Source organism: Pantherophis guttatus, chromosome 4 (genome assembly GCF_059756535.1).
Source record: "Pantherophis guttatus breed Tessera chromosome 4, ASM5975653v1, whole genome shotgun sequence".
NCBI classification, from domain to species: Eukaryota; Metazoa; Chordata; class Lepidosauria; order Squamata; family Colubridae; genus Pantherophis; species Pantherophis guttatus.
In genome coordinates, this window is record NC_142066.1 from 25,584,726 (window position 1) to 25,605,423 (window position 20,698).

Below are 20,698 nucleotides of genomic sequence, written 5' to 3' on the forward strand. Positions count from 1 at the left end.
CTCCTTGATTAGTTTCCACCCATTGCTTCTTGTCCTGCCCTCAAGTGCTTTGGAGAATACTTTGACTTCCTCTTCTTTGTGCAGCCCCTGAAATATTGGAACACTTCTATCGTGTCACCCCTAGTCCTTCTTTTCATAAGACTAGGCATACCCAGTTCCAGCAACCGTTCTTTTTGTTTTATCCTTGAATCCTCTAATCATCTTTGTGGCTCTTCTCTGCACTCCTTCTAGAGTCTCAACATCTATTTTACATCATGGTGGCCAAAATTGGATGCAGTGTTCCAAGTGTGGCCTTACCAAGGCATTATAAAATGGTATTAACACTTCACGTGATCTTGATTCTATCCCTCTGTTTATGCAGCTTAGAATCGTGTTGGCTTTTTTGGCAGCTGCATCACACTGCTAATTAGGCGGCCTTCTAACAAATCAAGAAAGTTAGAAATTGTAATTGCTGGTGGAAATCAACCAGTCAACCTTCTCCTGGGAAGTAACTACATTAGATTAAAACAGGAGAAGCGGACAGATTTTTCATTGAGGAAAAATAGGCCACCCCTGTCTATAGTGTTGGTAACAGGCCCATATATATATATCGATCAATCAGAATAGAGTTGGTGGGAGGCCTTGGAGGTCTCTCTGAAGAGAAAAGAGCCTAGTGGTTACATCCAGACCTGGATCCCAACAAAAACAGGAAAGGGAAGAGTAATAGATTATGTCCTTGTTTAAAAAGGAGGCTTCTGCTAAGATGATTTCCTAAGAATTGTGTAACTCTTGATTGCTCACCCATCCCTTCCTTGCACACGTATACGGGCTAGGAGTCTGTAGCCTTTCTGACCTGCTTCTCTTTCCTTTCCTTCGCTGTAACTCATCCTCCTTTGCAAGTAATTCCACCCGCCCCATTAGCAAGAAGGGTGGTGACCTTATTGCATGCCCACACACACACGCACAAACACACACACACATACAGAGGCAGAGACACACATATAAAAAGAAGGAAGGATGCTTCTGCCATCATCGCTGTCACCTTGTGCAGCAGGACAGAAAGAGACATCTGCCGGATAGGTGAGCCTTCCCAGTGGTGGGGTTTTAAATGACAAAAGATGGTTTAGAAATTTGGATAAATTGGACAACTGATGCTGCAAGAGTTTTATTTTGCGATAGATCGTGGGTGAGCACCTTTCTAATGGGGAAGATTTTGAATTTCTGGCTATTTTTAGTGGTGATCAAGACACTTTACGGTCTCTATGGTTTACTAAGAAAATAAATGGTACTCAGTATCACTCCAAGGACCCATCAATTTTCATAGCCTCTTTCTGAGAATGATGTAATAATGTACAGCCAGTTTGGTGTAATGGTTAAGGTGCTGACCTAGAAACCAGGACTCTGTGAGTTCTAGTCCTGCCTTAGACATAAAAACCAAATGGGTGATTTTGGACAGTTACACTCTCTCTCTCTCTCAGTCCAACCCACCTCACAGGTTTATTGCTATGGGGAAAATAGGAGGAGGAAGGAATATTAGAAATTTTGCTGCCTTCAGTGTGTTTGTTTGTTTAAATCCCACATCTATTATTCTTACAAATAACTCAAGTAATAAAGGGATAGAACTTAAAGAAATAAATGTATCCAACCCTCCTTGACATATAGAAATGAGGCAATAAAGCAATAAAATAAAATAAAATAAAAAATAAATAAATAAAAAGGGAAGGGAAGGGAAGGGAAGGGAAGGGAAGGGAAGGAAAGGAAAGGAAAGGAAAGGAAAGGAAAGGAAAGGAAAGGAAAGGAAAGGAGATATATAATCCTCCTTGATGTATAGAAATAGCAGAATAACAGAACAGAATAACAGAGTTGTAAGGGAGACACTACACCATTTCAGACAAATGATGGGTGATGGGGCAACAGGGGTGGGTTCTAAAAATGTTTACTACCGGTTCTGTGGCTGTGGCTTATTTCGTGGGCACGGCTTGGATGTCATGTGCCTGGGTGGGCATGGCTAGCTGGTCATGTGACCGGGTGGCCATGGCTATGTGTATAGGGACTACTCAGAGGGCTGAAAAAAGTCATTTCTGACAGGCCTCGCACTTTTGACTGATCCTCACACTTATGACCATCCTCACATTTATGCCCGTGCAGCATTCTTAACAACCATGTCACTCATTTCACAACTGCTTCTCTTCACCATGGTGACAAGATAGGGCAAAAAACGTAAAATGTGAGGACAGTCATAAGTTTGAGAACTGGTCAAAAGTGCGAGGACCAGTCAAAAATAACTTTTTCAGCCCTCTGAGTAGTCCATATGCACAAAAGGACTACCCAGAGGGCTGAAAAAAGTGATTTCTGACAGGTCCTCGCACTTTTGACCGGTCTTCGCATTTATGACTGGTCATCATTTATGCCCGTGCAGCATTCTTAACAACCGTGTCACTCATTTCACAACTGCTTCTCTTCACCATGGTGACAAGATAGGGCAAAAACGTAAAATGTGAGGACAGTCGTAAGTTCAAGGACTGGTCAAAAGTGCGAGGACCAGTCAAAAATAACTTTTTCAGCCGTTTGAGTAATCCATATGCATAAAAGGATACAGCAATAGAGAGGGATGAAGGAAGGGAAGGGAAATTAGAGTAGGAGTGAGGGTAAGAGAGGGAGGAAGAGAGGAGGAGAAGGAGAAAGGAAGAGGAAGTAGGGAGGAGAAGAAGAGGGTGGGGCGAAGAGAAAGTAAGAAGGAAAGAAAAGAGAGAGGTGGTAGGTTTGAGGAGAAAGATTGCTGTACAATAAAAAAGATGAAAGGGAAGAAAGCCAACCCCAAACAAATATAAAGATATTAAGATAAAGAATGAATTGTTAAACTTTAAAGAATAAAAGAGAACAAATATGAATAAATAGCAATAATTAGAAACACACATACAAACATACAATATATTTTCTTTGAACAGCGTATTTGGCCGGTTCACAAATTTAAATAGTGTTTAGTCATTTCAATTAAATTTACAATTTCTATATTTCCTTTTTGCCATATTTATTCCTCATCTATTTTTTAAAAAAACCATTATTACCCTTCATCCTCAGCTCTAATCTTAATCAAATTCAATTTTCCCCTTCTATTCTATATTATACCCCTTCCCATTGTCATCTATTTTTATATCCATCCTCACATTGGTTAATTATGTAATATTACAGTTGTGTAATACAAATTCAACATTTTAATATAAATCAATTACTTATATAACTATCTTTTTTGTATATTAATCAATATGAACATGAATATTCCAATTATTTCCATGCAATCCAATTTCTTACAAATCAATTAATTATATTTACCAATAATAATAAACCAAACAATTTCCCCCATATATACCTCCAAACCACAATTTAACCATTTCTGCTTTCAACACAATATACAATTAATAGTATCTCAATTATTACAATTCCCTAGTTAAATAGAGCTTTTTTTCTTTTGTGTTTTAAAATCTTGAACCTCCTCTTTTGCCCTAAATTTCCCATTGTTTGCAGTTTTGCACCTACCTTTTTTGGTGAGGAAAAAGAAAAAGAAATCTCTCTCTGCCTCATTTTGTCACGTTGTAAAGACCCTGCTTTACTTTCAGTTTCGTTTTTTCAGCATAAGGGAAAAAAATCTGCTCCAATACTCTTTGCAGCTAGCAACAGAGCCCTGTGCAAAACAGCTGAGAGCAAATCAGCTGAGAGTCTGGAGGCCGATCTAATCAACTTGTACTAATTAACTATACTGAAGCTGAAAGGGGCTGTTTTTTCTATTTTTGCAGGCATCGGTCTACTCATTTGTTTTCTTTTAACACTGATCAGCTGTAGGGCGGCCCTTTGAAGCCCCCCAGCAAGACTTTAAACAGTTTTTTTCCCTCTAGCCATCAGCTGGGACTCAGAAGGCAGCAATAGATTGGGAGTGGGCAGGGTAAGCGAATCTTCTGCGTTCCGGGCGTGGCCAGCTAATCTTATTACCGGTTCTCCGAACTATTAATTTTTTTACTACCGGTTCTTGCGAACCGGTGCGAACTAGGAGCAACCCACCAGAGCACCAACAACTTCTGGAGGCAAGCTGTTCCACTGGTTACTTGTCCTCACTGTTAGGAAGTTTCTTCTTAATTCTAGGTTGCTTCTCTCCTTGATTAGTTTCCATCCATTGTTTCTTGTCTTGCCTTCTGGTGCTTTGGAAAATAGGTTGACCCCCTTTTCTTTGTGGCAGCCCCTCAAATAGGACATGGCAGCAATCTCATCTTTCCTGTCACTTATTCTGAACATAAAAATGTTGTGAGCACAATGATACCCGAAAAAGAGAAGTTTCATTTAGAAAGCCATGAATTGGTTTCCTGTGAATTTGTCATATTTATTATAACATCTTGTGGTAATGAGGTCTGTAAGTTAATTAAACCTCAGCACTGTTATCATTCATGATGCGTGTGTTTTTTTTTAAGTTTCAGCTACTCACTCCTAAAAGTTTTTTGGTGTGTACAGAAATTTCTCCTCTGTTGCAACATGTACAACTTCTTATCAATGGTCTCATCATCACACGTTCTTTGTTGTTATATAAGTGTTTGCTTTGCACTGTGGAAGTTGGTTGTAGCTTCTGGTGATCAATGCAAATGTGTGTGTGAAGTCATGCGCTCAATCATAGATTACTTCTTTCAAAATTTGGCAACCAAACTACTGCACCCAAAACACTCGGCTGTTTATCTAGCCATTCTGATGCCAGAACTGAATGTTGGGCCGTGATATCTGATTATATGTACATCCTATATTGTTTATATACATCCTTTTTGTTTATAGCTGCATCAGCAGCCCATGAAGCTTCTTTCATATTTTAAAAGACAACCAACAATGGCAAAGAACAATGGCAGTTAACAGTTACCGTTAATCCTGTTTTCAAAAGATTCTAGAACTCAGCATTGCTATGGGGAGTAATTTGAAATAATATTAATTTTAAAGATTTAAAACAACTGCGGGAAAGAATTCAGCAAATTGTTCACCCATTCAGTTTACCGAGTATATAAACCTGATAGAATGTCTAATTTATATTATGATTGTTATGATTAATCATATACTTAGACTGAGCCTTGCTACTACCATTTGTTTATACCACTAGTATTATTACTATTACCACTAAATAAGTGCTATTATACCGTAGTTCATATCAGTGTTTTTTAATGTTGACTACTTGAAGATGTATGGACTTAAAGGCCCAGAATTTTGGAAGGCTGTGGAATTCTGGGAGTTGAAATCCACTCATCTTCAAACTGGCCAGGAAAAAGAAACACTGATTCATATACTTTTACTATGAATTATAATAGCACTTAAACTTATGTCGCCCCGTAGTACTTTACAACTGTCTGGACAGTTTACAGTGTCAGTATATTGACCCCAACAACATATGTCCTCATTTTACTGACCTCGGAAGGTTGGAAGGCTGAATCAACTTTGAGTCTGTAAGAATCAAACTTCAGGCTGTGGGCGGTGTTAGCCTGCAATATTGTATTCTAACCATTGCGCCACCAGGTCTCTTATTACTAATGTTTGCCTTATGGATTAACCAATTGGCCTGCACTTTTCCCCATAGCCGGACAAAATCCCGTCCCATGGATTCTCTCAAGATACTCACAACCCTTACAATGGTCTTTTGGCTTCCGAGTGGATGCTACACCAATTCTGAAGGTAATGCTACCCTATGTCAGTTTTGGAAGCCATATTAGGCTGGAAGCCTAATATGACACCCTATTTAGGAAGCACCTTGATGGGGAGGAGGGGGGCAGCGGAAAGCTAGAAAATCCTTCCAGGGTTCAACTAAATCCGCTTCGGATGGATTTGGCTCGCCAACTTTTGAAAGCTAACAAGGTTGAGCCTGGATGGGAAATGCTAGATTGGAGATGAGTTGGAAAAAAATCAGTGACTAAACACTTTGGTTTGAAGGCCATGAAAAATATGTGGAGGTTATAAGGACTATAGCTGGATTCAAGGCATCCTGACAGGTGCAAGAATCCAGAAATACGTTAAGTTGCAGTTCAGATTTCATGCCCAGGCCTATACACAAGAAACTAGTCCATTAAATTCAGCCCTAAATTGGTACCAGAACAGAATTTAAGAAGGGTTGGACTTAAGCTTGATTTTGACTTGTTCGCAACTGCACATAGGTGTCAACACACAACTATGTTGTGAAGGGGTTGATAGACAAGCGTAGGTTGCAGATAACTGCAGATAGTTCAACGCGTACAACTCCCAAATCCCAAATGTGTGGAAATGCACATCCTGCACGCTAATTGGTAGAATTGACTTCCTGTTGAGAGGCAGTGGAAGGCAGGCAAATTCAAATGATGTTAACATTTGCAGAAGTACAGGTGGTCCTCGACTTACAACAGTTCATTTAGTGACGATTTGAAATTACAACGGAACTGAAAAAAGTGACTTAGGGCCATTTTCCACACTTATGACTATTGCAGCTTTCTCATGGTGACATGATCAAAATTTAGATGTTCGGAACAGAACAGAACAGAACAGAACAGAATAGAATAACAAAGTTGGAAGGGGGACCTTGGAGGTCTTCTAGTCCAACTCCCTGCTTAGGAAGGAAACCCTACACCATTTCAGACAAATGGTTATCCAATCTTTTCTTTAAAACGTCCAGTGTTGGAGCATTCACAACTTCTGGAAGCAAGTCACTCCACTGATTAACTGTTCTAAATGTCAGGAAATTTCTCCTCATATTTATGATCCTTGCGGTGTCTTGGGATCATGTGATCCACCTTTGTAGCCTTCCTAACACTTGCCATGATTCATTTAACCGCTGTGGCCAAAAAGGTCGTAAAATGGGGCAAAATTCACTTGACAAATGTCTCACCTAGCGACAAAAATTTTGGACTCAGTTATGGTCGTAAGTCAAGGACTACCTGGATAAATGCAACAGCTATGCAGCCGTCTCTGAACGACAGACGCCTACATTCCCTGAGGTGAAGTGACCCAGAAGACAAACCAAACTTCTAAAATGTTTTTGAGAACATAAGGACTCTAAGCTGATGACTCATTTAACTCTGCCCTCCTACTCTGCCTGTTCTTCTCCTATAGATCCTTCCTTTTAGCTACTCAGAGGTATCTGCAAATGTGGTCCAAAACTAAGCAAAGTTTTGATTATGGTGGCCATTTTGATTTTTTTGCCATAACTTAAAGACACCCTAGTTCCAAAAACTGTCTTGGGATTGTGGTAGAAGCCTAGTTCACCCTATTTCTTTCCTTTATAGGATCCTGGTGTTATACGGAACGACACTGTGGTAAGAAAAACAGAGCTATTTTTCCTTTGATCCCCTAGATCTGTGATGGCGAACCTATGGCACGCGTGCCACAGGTGGCACACGGAGCCATATCTGTGGGCATGCGAGCGTTACCCTAGCTCAGTTCCAGCATGCATGCGTACGCCAGCCAGCTGATTTTTGGGCCTTTCGGGCCCACCGGAAATCAGGAAATGGGCCTTTTCTGGCCTCCAAGGGGGTGGGGAAGACCATTTTTGCCCTCTCCAGGCTCCTAGAAAGCCTCTGGAGCCTGGGGAGGGCAAAAAACAGGCCTACCGGGCCCACCGGGCCATCGCATGCCAAAAGCGGGGGTCGCGTGGGGAGGAGGGTCATGTGTGCATGCATGGGGGGTGGGGCACATTGAATTGTGTGTGGGGGCATGTGCGCGCTTGACCCCCCACGCGACCCCCTGCTTTTGGCACGCGACGGCAAAAAGGTTAGCCATCACTGCCCTAGATCCATGATGGCGAACCTATGGCACGCATGCCAGAGGTGGCATGCAGAGCCCTCTCTGTGAACATGTGTGCCATCTCCAGCTGCTCTTCTGGTTTCCAGCATGTGCATGCACACCGGCCAGCTGGTCTTCGCGCATGCCAGAAACCCGAAGACCAGGTGGCCAGTGCGCGTGCGTGTGCTGGCCACCTGGTCTTTGGGTTTCCGGTGCCCATCTTCGCGTGCACCGAAGTGTCAGAAACCCAAAGATCAGCTGGCTGGTGCACTGGTCTTCAGGTTTCCGGCACGCATTCCGGTTTGGGCACTCAGTGCCAAAAAGGTTTGCCATCCCTGCCCCAGATCATACTTAGTCTCAGCCAGAGATCATCCATTGCATTTAAATTCCAAAACTTAGATTTGCGAATATATCTCTTCCCATGGCTTTACTTTGTAGTAAAAATAAAAATCCTGTTCATATAATTTGCTAACTGTGAGCAGAATACCCAACAGAGATAGTAGCTTTTAGGAAAACTAGATTCCATCTGCTTTTTTTTTAAAATGTATTTCTTTGACACTTCTAGTCTAACAACTATCCTTTTTGGGGGGGATTGTTGGGAAGGTCCTAGAACCTGGATATCTCATGGTCATTGCAACGGCAAGAGACAGTCACCCATCAACATTATTCACAAAGATGCTATCCATAACCCCAGTCTGGGTCCTCTGGATCTTGTTGGTTATGACAACTGCAAAAAGCTGCTAAAAATCAAGAATACTGGGAAAACAGGTGAGTTACTGTGCTGTGTTTTCAGCAATTTTATTAAGATTATCATGATATGAAATACAAATGAAAATATAGTAGGAAAAAAAGGGAAGGAGGGGAAAAGAAAAAAGAAGCATGGATTTCGAATTATTTTCAGCACAATGAAATACAAAATAGAATTACTGTATAGCTTCAACTTTTATTTTACCAATATAATAAGTACTGCAGAGCCAGTTTGGTCCAATGATTAAGGTACCTGGCTAGAAAGTGAGAGACTATGAGTTCAAATCCCATGTTAGGCATGAAAGCCAGCTGGATGACCTTGGCTAAGCATCAGGAGACTGTGAGTTCTAGCCCCGACATAGCCGTGAATGCCAGCTAGGTGACTTTGTGCCAGTCATTCTCTTTCAGCTCACCTCACCTCACAGGGTTATGGGGAAAATAAGAAAAGGAAGGCATATTAGGTATGTTTGCTGCCTTGAGTTATTTGTATAAATAAAGGCAGAGACAAACAAACAAATAAAATACTAGCCATTTATGTAACGACAAACTAGATTACTCAGCAAAACCCAATGCCAAGAATTCATTTTGTTCTGTCTCGAGCACAAAGTCCAGAAATGGTCTCCCAAGTCAACACAAACCTGGATATATTTCTTTTCTCCAATTAAAAGAATCTATTTTGCCATCATGGCTGTCTCCATCCCTTTTTCCATCCATTCTTCTGTTGTGGGGATTATGTATCTTTCCATTTCTTGCATATAGAATTCTCATGGGCTCTTTTAAAATGAAAATGTTTCTAGTCCTTAAAATAGGAGCAGTAGGGGCGGGGGGGGGAGAAACTCCAATCAAACAGCCAAAGTGCAAGAAGGAACATCTGTGACAGTCTTTGCACACTGTGTATAACTTTTGGGGTCCATTCTCTAGCTGTGTGGAAATGTACGTGCTGCACTTATAGGCTGTTCCAATCATTAACCACTTTGAGTTTCAGACTATTTGGGAATTTGTGTTGCAGGATGCAAGGAGGGAAAAATGGAGGGACTACAGGGAGGGAGAATTTTAACAGCTGATAGTTGGAGAAGGGAAGGAGAAGCTGGATCAAAATGGATTTGATGCTCTTCTAATGTTAGGCTCTTGTTGGTATGGCTCTTCCAGTTGATCGTGGCCCTTGGTAACCAGGATCAATTCCCTACAGACTACAGAGAAATCTTTTCCACCTTTGGTTTGCTGAGCAAGAGTGGCTGGCCTAATAAGTCCCAACTGACTACAAGACTAGAATTCACAGTCACCTAGCTTTGGAACCAGCTCCTTTAACCACTGCACCAATGGTGGGTTGCCCCCGGTTCGGTCCGGTTCTATAGAACCGGTAGTAAAACCAGTGGGAGGCTCCGCCCACCTGCCACAACATCATCACTGGTGATCTGCGCATGCACAGAAGCTTCTGCACATGCACAGAAGCGTGTGCGAGTGAGCGAGCAAAGCAAGCAGGTGCACATGCTCCCATTGCGAATCGGTAGTAAAGGTAAGTAGAACCCACCCCTCCACTGCACCAAATTCTCTCTCTAAATATTAGATTAGAAACTCCACAATCCCTTGCTCTACTTGTGTTCATGCCAGGAATTGCTTTAGTGTGAATTTCTCTGCATTGTTCCTCAAAAATTAGCAATCATGGGATGGGAGTTGAAGTCCACCGGTCATAAAGTTGCCATGGTTACCCATCCCTGATTTTAGCTCAAACGAAAGCAAAGTTGGGCTCTTGAAGTGCTTTGGATTAAACTCCCACAATCAAAAGGTTGAAGACCGGATCTAGAACACTGAGCACAGTGCTGGATCTTTCTTCTCTCTTTAATCGGCAGTTGACGTATCCCTGGAAGACGGTCTTCATCTTGCTGGTTTTGGCCTTCCCACCCGCTATACAGCCAAATCCTTTCACCTTCACTGGGGAGATGGTGCCACGCGACCAGGTTCGGAGCATCAGATTAATGGCAAACCATACTCAATGGAGGTGAGGTCAAATTCCCCAGCCAACTTATGTGGGGTTCTCTTTTTTTGTGCCCCCACAGAGTCTACCGGTACTGCTTTATTACAGCATAAGCAATTGTTTCAGCTGCTGCTGGTTACAGGCAGTCCTTGATTTACAACTATTTGTTTAGTGATGGTTCAAAGTTATGACAGTGAAAAAAATGACTTAGGACCATTTTTCACACTTACAACTTTTGTAGCATTCCCCATGCTCACTTGATCAAAATTTGGACACTTGGCATGTATTTATGACGATAGCAGTTTCCCGGGGCCATCTGAGCCCCTTTTGTGACCTTCTGACAAGCAAGGTCAATGTGGAAGGGAGATTCACTTAATAATCATGTTACTAATGGAACAACTGCTGTGTCATTTAACAACTCTGGCAAAAAAAGATTGCAAAATGGGGCAAAACTCAACAACCGTCTTGCTTAGCAACAGAAATGTTGGGCTCAAATTGTGGTCATAAATCGAGGATTATCTGTAACAAGGTCAAATCCTCTGGAAATTTGTCTGAAGCTTGGGAAAACCAAGAGTTTTCAGGACTGAGTTTGCCATGTTGCAGTTTCTGAAATCTATTGTCCTTCTTCCAATTAAAGCTTTTCCATGGAATGTAAGAATTTGCAATATTTTAAGGTCTGAAGCCAGATCTGGAATGCAACCAGGAGCACATTTCCCAAATTAAATGGAGTTAGTTCAAAGATTCAATTAAATATATAGTTTAAAATCACATTAATTGCATTGCATTGACACATTAAGTTCAATGTGTCTATTGCATTCAAAATAGCAACCTACTGGCAGCTTCTGGAACTCTGTAGGGGACTGTATCTCAGATTCCCCAGGGCCACATGGGATCTTAACTTCCACATCTCCAAGGAAAAGCGGTTAGAGCTGCAACATCTATCATGGCTTGATGGAGAACCGGTAGCGGAAATTTTGAGTAGTTCAGAGAACTGGCAAATACATCTCTGGCTGGCTCCAGAGTGGGTGGGAATGGAGATTTTGCAATATCCTTCCCCCAGGAGTGGGGAGGGAATGGGGATTTTACAGTATCCTTTCCCTGGAGTGGGGTGGGAATGGAGATTTTGCAGTATCCTTCCCCTGCCACGCCCACCAAGCCATGCCCACATAATCAGTAGTAAAAAAATTTAGATTTCACCACTGGCTTGGTTGCATATATCAACTTTTCCCAATGTGATATCCCTCATGCTGTATAGACTTCAAGAGTCAGTGGTTAAGATGCCAGACTAGAAACTGGGAGATTGTGAATTTTAGTCCTTCTTTAGTCATGAAAGATAACATTAGGCCAGTCACACTTTCTCCACCCAATCTGCCTTAAGATATTGTTGTTGTGGGGAAAACAAGAGGCAGGAGGGTTAATTGCCAAGAGTTGATGAGATAAAACTCTAATAATAAATAAATATTGAAGGGAATTGTGGAAGTTATAATTCACTATACTTGGAGGAAAACAGGCTGGTCTAGTGGTTAAGGTACCAGGCTAGAAAGCGGGAGACCATCTTAGCTATGAAAGCCCTTTGAGTGAATTTGGACCAGTCATTCTCTCTCAACCTAATCACTTCACAGGATTGCTGCTATGAGGAAAATAGGAGGATGGAGTTGTGCTCCATGGAGTTATTTGTAAAACTAATAAAGACAGGGTACAAATAAATTAAATAAATAAAAATCAGGTAAGAAAGCTTGGTCTATATACAATCAGGATACCAAGGAGAAGCACAGGTCTCATAAAATCTTTGTGTTCTCTCTTCAGTTGCACATCGTACATACCAGAAACAACCTGAGCATCCCAAATGCTGTGAAGAATTCAAAGGGCATCGCAGTGCTGGCATTTTTTATCCAGGTGAGCCCCCAATCCAAATCAGCTACATTGACCAAATATAAAAAGGTAAAGGTTCCCCTCGCACATATGTGCTAGTTGTTCCCGACTCTAGGGGGTGGTGCTCATCTCCGTTTCAAAGCCAAAGAGTCAGCACTGTCCGAAGACGTATCCGTGGTCATTTGGCCGGTATGACTCAACGCCAAAGGAGCACAGAACACTGTTACCTTCCCACCAAAGGTGGTCCCTATTTTTCTACTTGCATTTTTTACATGCTTTCGAACTGCTAGGTTGGCAGAAGATGGGACAAGTAATGGGAGTTCACCCCATTATACGACACTAGGGATTTGAACCGCTGAGCTGCTGACCTTTCGCTCAACAAGCTCAGCATCTTAGCCACTCAGCCACCGCGTCCCTGGACCAAATATGCCAATCTATAAAAACCAGGTGTTAAGATAAGGAAGATATTTACAGAAATGTACAAAGGGGCCAAAAGCATGGAGGAAATTTTTTCCCCAACAAAAAATATATATAGTTAGAAAATGTTCTGGCCAGGCCAAATGTCTAGATGTAGTCTTCAATTTACAACCGGGTTCAAAGTTACGACGGGTCTCCCCAAAAGCTATTTACAATCCTGATTTGAATTTCTGATCTCTACCACCTGTAGTCTTGTAGTCATGTGATCACATTTTGGGTGTTCACCAACCAGCCTCTATTTATAGCCATTTGCACTGCCCCTTGGTCACATGACCACTAGAAACTTTTTGCCAAAACCCACATTTACTTCTGGTTTCACCCCATAGCAAACAAAGCAGGGGTGGGCTCTAAAATTTTTTACTACTTGTTCTGTGGGCGTGACTTATTTTGTGGTCGTGGTTTGATGGTCATGTGACAAGTCTTTAGGATTTATCAGAGGTTCTGATCTACCAGGCTTTTAACTGCTTGCAGAGCCGTACCGGTCTACCCATTTATTTTTGGAGCGCACTGGTCTACCACACTGCCTTTTACCACTGATTAGCTGTAGGGCGGTCCTTTGAAGCGCCGCAACAAGAGTTTAAACATTTTTTTGCTGCTCTACCACCACCGAAAGCATCAGAAACCGCTTTCAGGCATCTTGGCCTCAATTGCCTATCTACCACCACCGAGCGGTTTACAAGGAGCGGATTGGTTCTAGGCGATCAGTTGGGAGGCTTCTTGGCTTCTCAATTTAAAGTTAAGGTGTCTTGTTTGTTTGTTTTTTCTCTCTTCTTTGTCAAGTGAGCCCTGATTTTTTCCTTCTAGCCAATCAGCTGGGACTCGTGAGGCAGCGAATAGATTGGGGGCAGGGCCAGTCAGAGGTGGTACTGGTTCACAAGAACCGGGGAGAACCGGTAGCAACCCACCACTGAAACAAAGGATTCACTTAGCAACTGCTGCATTCGTTTAATGGCTGCCACAAAAAAGTTTGTAAAATCAGGTCTGGTGATGTAGTAACCTGCTTGATGACACAATTTATGACCGAAATTTCTTGTTCAATTACAGTCCTATTATCGAGAATCACCTGTATAGAAATTCATTCTGTCAGAGAAATGAGTATGAAAATTTTTGTATTTTTCCCATTGATTAATTGATCCAAAGTGAGGGAATCAATAGTTTTGCAACTTTGAAGAAGAAACCAAGAGAAAAATAAAAAAAGACAAAAGCAATTAATCCGATTCTCAAAAGGCCCTGAAGACTTATTTATTCCAGCAAGCCGGCCTAGCCTAAATGGTTTTTAATGGGATTTTTTAAATTTTATAGACTTGGGGTTTTAAATTAGGAGGCCGATTGATTTAATCTCTTTTAATTATCTTAACTTTTGTATTGTACGTATTTTAATTTTGGCTGTTCAACGCCCTGAGTCCCTTTTGGGAGAAGGGCGGTATACAAATTAAATTAAAAATAAATAAATAAAAATAAAATATGCTTTGATTCTGTGCTTCTCTGTCTTTCTGTTTTTCTCTGTCTACTCCCAACCACCACTTGAGTGTAATGTAAATGAAAGAGTTGAGGGAAATCTATTTCCCTGAAAACTATAGATCATTTCCCCAATCGATGTGAAATATCGTCTTAAGAAACCCTTTTGGGGTGGATGGTGGCTATTGTATATTTTTAGCATTTCAATTACAATAAGTTGCGTTTAAGGCTATTAGATTTGCATTGCAAAATTAGAAACCTCTGCTAGGGGGCAGCAAACAGACATCAAACTAACTGCCAATCCAGTATTTTTTCACTGTAAATTTCATAATAGGCAATATGCTATCAGTATCAATCAGGAATGCCTCCCTGTGTTTATGGTTTTGATTCTAAAATTGCAGAAGGGTGGAAAACTGAAAGCAGTTAGTTAGGGGAAGAGAATATTCAATGTCCAATTTTTTTTCATCGCCAAATTCTTGAGTGTTATGGAGGAAAAGCAGTGGAAGAGTCAGAGGGAGGACTGAAAAGGGATTGATCTAAAATCCCTACGTAGCTACAAAAGAACTAAGTCTAACTTATTTTCACTGTCATTGACCCTTATCTAACTCTAACCAGGTTTTAACCATTAGTTGGAAAGATTCTTGTGCATAGGCCTTTAGCAATAAATCAGTTAATTTGAACATTCACAAAGGGACCTGATCTTTCATGCTTACAACCCCTCCTATTTTTTCCTCCTTTTTTGCAGAAATCTAAGAATGCTGAGAGCAAAACTGCAGAGGCGTGGGAATTGTTTGCCGAGAACCTCAAAAATATTTCCGAAAAAGGTAAGTTTGTCAAATTCCTGGAGAGATGTTTGGATCTTCTTGTATCTCTAAGACTTCACACAGCCTTCCATAATGAGCTGGAAAATAGAGGCTTCCATTTTGCAACCGGCATTGTCTAGTGGGCTAATTGCTCCAACCATTCCCCCGTCTTCCCCTGACATGCCTTTCTAATGACTTGCCAATGTTAAAAAAATAATCAAAATAGATAAAATAAGCAACCTACATAAACCAACCTACATAAGCAGGAATTGGCACCTGACAAACAAACAAGCAGAATACAATACTCTAATCAAGGACCTACTAAGGAGATAAAGAAACAAACAAACAAACAGAAAACAATGCCCTAATCAAGGAACTACCAAGGACAAAAACCACACCCAATCAACACTGGTAGGGCAATTATAAAAATAGGGAGCAAATTCAGTAGCACAGATGAGGTTAGCTAGTTGGGTAGTGAAAGGTCTGCAGAACAACCAAGGTCAGAGAGCATCAGGGACTCCACAAAATTTAAAGTTCCAGGCTGGCTGAGGAATTCTGGGAGTTGAAGTCCACAAGTTTTAAAATTGCCATGTTTGGACACCACTGTTCTAGGGAGATCAATGATGATACATATTTCCTGTCCCCTCCATATTTTCCTCATGGCATCCTTATGAGGATGGATGGGCTAAAAGCTATTAATTGATATATAAAAACCTAAGTCACTCCACTAGATTGGACCCCATCTAGTTCAGCATATAGCTCTCCCAGTGGTTGACCAACTGCACAAGGAAACCCATTGGTCTCCCAGCAGATGGCCTTCAGAGGCAGTCCGTCTGTCCTGAAGGCTAATAGGCTTTGGTCTCCATCACTTCCATGAACTTGACCAACCTTTTTTTAGAGCCCTTGAGGAATTGAGGCAGAAGATGCCTCTGAAGAGCTTGTGCAGAAAGTCAGTGGCTAGAGAGAGAGATCAGTATGATTCAGCAGGAATGTGCAACACCTCCCAACAACTTTCAGGGCTGGTAGGATTTGATCCCACGTTTCTTCATTCCTAATCTGATGTTCCACACTTACTACAACAGAGGCCTGTACTTCTTTCAGGCTATAGATGCCAACATAGGTGTGACTCTATATATGGAACTCTTCCAAGTCCCAAATTTTTCTCACCATCATCAACAAATTCAGGCAACCTCACCAAAAATGCAAGCTTGCATGAGGTGCTTGTTGCTTGCTTGTTTTGCAAGATCTTCCAAGTTTCAGGTTGATCACAAGAGATTTTAAATTTTATTTTAAAAAAATAAAGCATTTCACGTTTTATTTTAATTTGGGTAGCAATAGGAACTCCTTCCTGACAGCGCCGGTGAGAAGGTTCTCAGCTCTAATTGGTTTTCCATTTTTCTTTCACAGTTAGTGTGAAAACAGACTTGAAAATAATTCAGTTGCACAAGCAAAAGTAGGCATACTTAACTACTTTTCCTCCGATTCCTGAACAGGTGAAGATATGCTTCTTAACTGCTCTTTTTCTCTGATGGATTTGATGGGTTCCAGTAACTTCAGCCATTATTACCGCTACCTTGGATCCCTCACCACCCCTAGCTGTGATGAGGCTGTGATATGGACCGTCTTTGCAGACCCCATCCTGGTGTCTCCTGAAGTGGTAAGAATACAGTTGTGTCAGCACGTGAACAACAAAATCTACACCTGAAGAGTTCAGTTAGCCATTTCATGGCTCAGGCCTATAAAATAGGAATCTTCTGAGGGTTTGCACCTGAGTAAGACTAAACAAAGTTCAATGGCATTCAAGAGAAGGGGGAGGTGCCAAACTTTACTCTCTTATGTGCATGTAGGGATTCCAGACTAATTCCCTGTTTGACTCTTTCCTCTGGCTCAGCCAATCTCTCCCTCCAACAAGCTTGGAGCCCAGCAAAAAAATCCATAAAAGGACTTTGCTAAGGAGAAAGTATGTGCAACATAAATGGGGAGATGTATACAGGTAGTCCTCAACTTATGACCACAACTGAGTCCAAACTTTCAATTCCTAAACAAGACAGTTGCCACAGTTGTCAAATGAATCACTGGTTGTTAAGTTAGTAAGTGAATTTGGCTTCGGCATTGACTTTGCTGGTCAGAAGGTTGCAAAAGGTGATTGCATGACCCTGGGGCAACCGTCATAAATACACACCAGTTGCCAAGCGTTCGGATGTTGATTACATGACCACAAGGATGTTGCAATGGACGTAAGCCTGAAAAATGTTCATAATTCACTTTTTTTCAGTGTTGTTGTAACTTTACATGATCATTAAACAAAAGGTTGTAAGTCGAGGACTACCTGTAGGCAAAAAAGAGCGAACGTTTGATCATTCAGTTGTGGACACCATCTTGACTTTTTTGACCCCCTCCTCCCCAAGGACACTCCTGAGAATGTTTCTCTCCTCTGAACTCCTCTGAAAATGGAGCTTTCAGTTTTTGCCCTCCCGACTCAGCCAAATACAATTCTGTCATGAAATTGGTCCTCCCCGTTGCTGATCCATTTCCTGCTTTTTTTTTTTTCTGCTTTAAGTCACTGCGCACCTGACTTTTCTCTGACATAATTTTACAAAGTGTATGTGCCTTATATGGTGTCAGAATACAGTAGGAAACACTATTTCGACACAGGGGCAACCAAGGATGACTTAGGTCCATGTTGCTCATGGGCTGGAGATGGAAGTAAAAACAGCATAGCTGTATGAACAGTCAAAGGATGTTGCCAAACCAGGTCAGTGCTGTGGTTGCGTGCAAGACAGAAGCAAATTTTGTGGTTTTGACATTAAATTCAGCTCTGCTAGAAATAGGTAGCTCCTTTTTAGTTTAATTTTTTCTCTTTGGCTCCACAAAAGAATTACAAGTAGGCCTCGATTTACGACCACAACTGAGCCAAAAATTCCTGTTGCTAAGCAAGATGGTTGTTCAGTGAATTGTGTCCCATTTTACAACCTTTTTTGCCGCAGTTGTTAGGTGAATCACTCCCACTGTTATGTTACTAACACGGTTGTTAAATGAATCTAGCTTCCTCATTGACTTTGCTTGTCAGAAGGTCGCAAAAGGGGATCACGCGATCCCAGGACACTGCAGCCGTCATAAATATGAGCAAGCATTCGAATTTTGATAATTTAAGCATGGGGATGCTGCAATGCAGGGGTGAAATGTAAAATTTGTTACTACCGGTTCTGTGGGCATGGCTTGGGGTGTGTGTGTGTGTGTGTGTGTGTGTGTGTGTGTGTGTGTGTGTGACTGGGTGGGCGTGGCCAACTTTTTTTTTTTTTAACTTTTCAAAGCATTTTTTCTAATGCTTTGAAAAGCCTCTGCCAATCAGGCAACTCAGCTGGGATCGTCAGAGACTTTTCAAAGCATTTTTTTTACCACCTCTTCGGTCAAGAGATTGCAGAAAAAAATGCTTTGAAAAGCCTCTGACTATCCCAGCTGAGCCGCGCAATCATCAGAGGCTTTTTTTTTTTACTTTTAAAAGCATTTTTTCGTCAGAAGAGGTTGTAGAAAAAATGCTTTTAAAGTAAAAAAAAAGTTAAAAAAAACCCCTCTGATGATTGTGTGGCTCAGCTGGGCATGTTGGGGGGGTGCGCAGGGATTTTTGCTACCGGTTCTCTGAACCACCCGCCGCCATCGTTACCGGATCAGGCGATCCGGTCCGAACCGGGAGCATTTCATCCCTGCTGCAATGGTCATAAGTGTGAAAAACAGTCATAACTTCAAACAGCCACTAAACAAATGGTTATAAGTCAAGGACAATCTCTATAGTAGGCAATCAGCTCCATTCACTATCCAAAGTAACTTTTTAAAGAAAGTTTTAGGAAGACAGTCTCCAAAACCTTCTTTCTTGTCCATCTGTCTGATAATCTTTTCTTTTTTGTTACAAATTAATTTCCATTGAATCCCATCAGCCCTGGGAATTTCCAACAGAGAGTTGAAGACAGAGCTTCTTAAATAACCAAGGATGCACATGAAGAGGTTATTGTAATGCTTTGTTGGGCCACCTTGTTGATTTGTCCTGATGCATTTTGATGATGAGAAACATTGCAGCCTAACAGTGTTAGAAGGGACCCTGGAGGTCTTCTAGTCCAACCCCCTGTTCAAACAGGAAAACATATACCATTTCAGTCAAATATTTGTCCAATTTTTTTATTAAAAACCTCTAGTGTTGGAGTATTCACAATTTCTGGAGGAAAGTTGTTCCACTGGTTGATTGTTTTTTCAGGAAATTTCTCCTTAATTATAGGTTGAGTCTCTCCTTGATTATTTTCCATACATTACTTCTTGCTCTGCCTTCAGGGGCTTTGGAGAGTAGGTTGACCCACTTTTCTGTGGGTATCCCCTCAAATATTGGAACGCCGCCATCATGTCTTTCTTGCTATCATCTCCACTCCTCTTTCTTTCAATAGGTCAGGAAATTTGCTTCAAATCTCTCGTCTACGGAGTCTTCAAAGGGACCCCGGCTAATGAACAACTTCCGTCCCATACAGAAGATTGGAGAGCGCAAAGTGGAGGTATCTGATGCTTTGAAGTCTGCAGCTACCATTTTTGTTTCTCCTCCAACTGTATTCATCCTCTTCCTGTCTATCGCCACCTTTCAACCATTCTTCTCCATGTAAGGGAAGATAGCAGAAGCGAATCATGCGGACTTGCAGTTCCCGTGTGGTTACAGCTAGCTACCGCCTTTGTGCCCTCCACATGCTCCATTTTACCATCTCCTTGCCCTCAACCCGCTTATTCAGGGCAGAAATCCAGGAAAATCAAGTTTGAAAGTTGGAAGGTGGCTGAGGATCAAATAATTTCGGTTGGCAAGGTCCAGGAAAAGAGGCTTTTCTGTTCCATAAATCCCTGCCTTATGGAATATTCTCCCCCTTTGGAAGAATGGTCCATTCTGCCACTTGACTTGGGGCCAAGACAGGGTCCTACTACTTATTTATTGGGAGTGACTAGCTGGCTAGAGAAGATCTTCACCCCCAGGTCACCCACCATCTTGGTTGTTTAGCTTTGTATTTAATTCTCCTAATTTTAATTGCTTTGTATTGCCCTTTTTTTGTGTGTACTTTTTATTGTATTGTAAGCTGCCTGGAGTCACTGTATCAGTGGCAAAACAAACAAATGAACGAACAAATGCATGAATGAATGAATGAACGGATGAATGAATGAAAAAAAAAAAGAATAAAACAGAAACACAGGAAAAACTGGAAGAAAGCTAATACTGCTTGATCCAATCGCTGTGATATGGTGCTGTTAAACATGTTAAGGCCAAAGCTGAAATGGAAACTCTTCACTCAAAATGAAGTTTTATGAAACCTGTAAATCGTCATTTTCAAAAGATGATGTTCATTTTTTTAAGATCGGAGAGATAAAATAGGTAAAAATGTACATAGATGAGAGAGACAGAGGGAGGGAGAGGGAGAAAAGGGGAGAGAGGGAGATGAGGAAAGAGATTCAATTATGGGTTTCTGGATGGATATAGTTTCATTTTTTTAAAAGCGCTGCACTGAAATGCCATCTTCTCCTTGTGGCAAATGCCACACCTTTGTCTTCAGCAGAGCCAAGCCCATGGAGTACATTCAGCTGATATTGAAGCTTTTCT

The 20,698-nt window shown here is 41.4% G+C and overlaps 1 protein-coding gene across 2 annotated transcripts; it reads left to right on the top strand.

Annotated features, from left to right (window-relative positions):
* Window positions 1-987: 987 nt before the first annotated feature.
* Window positions 988-20,151, top strand: LOC117666878 (carbonic anhydrase 4-like). Of its 2 annotated transcripts, XM_034419886.2 has the most exons (9): window positions 988-1,059; window positions 5,579-5,673; window positions 7,251-7,280; window positions 8,350-8,514; window positions 10,344-10,492; window positions 12,275-12,364; window positions 15,021-15,099; window positions 16,572-16,735; window positions 19,512-20,151. In XM_034419886.2, exons 2-9 carry the CDS (start codon window positions 5,598-5,600, stop codon window positions 19,719-19,721), a joined length of 963 nt encoding a protein of 320 aa, XP_034275777.1. In that variant the 5' UTR covers window positions 988-1,059; window positions 5,579-5,597; the 3' UTR covers window positions 19,722-20,151. The 2 variants fall into 2 exon arrangements, with proteins under 2 accessions (XP_034275777.1, XP_087747914.1); XM_087891788.1 differs by lacking the exon at window positions 988-1,059 and having other exon boundaries at window positions 5,445-5,673.
* The last annotated feature ends 547 nt before the right edge of the window (window positions 20,152-20,698 follow it).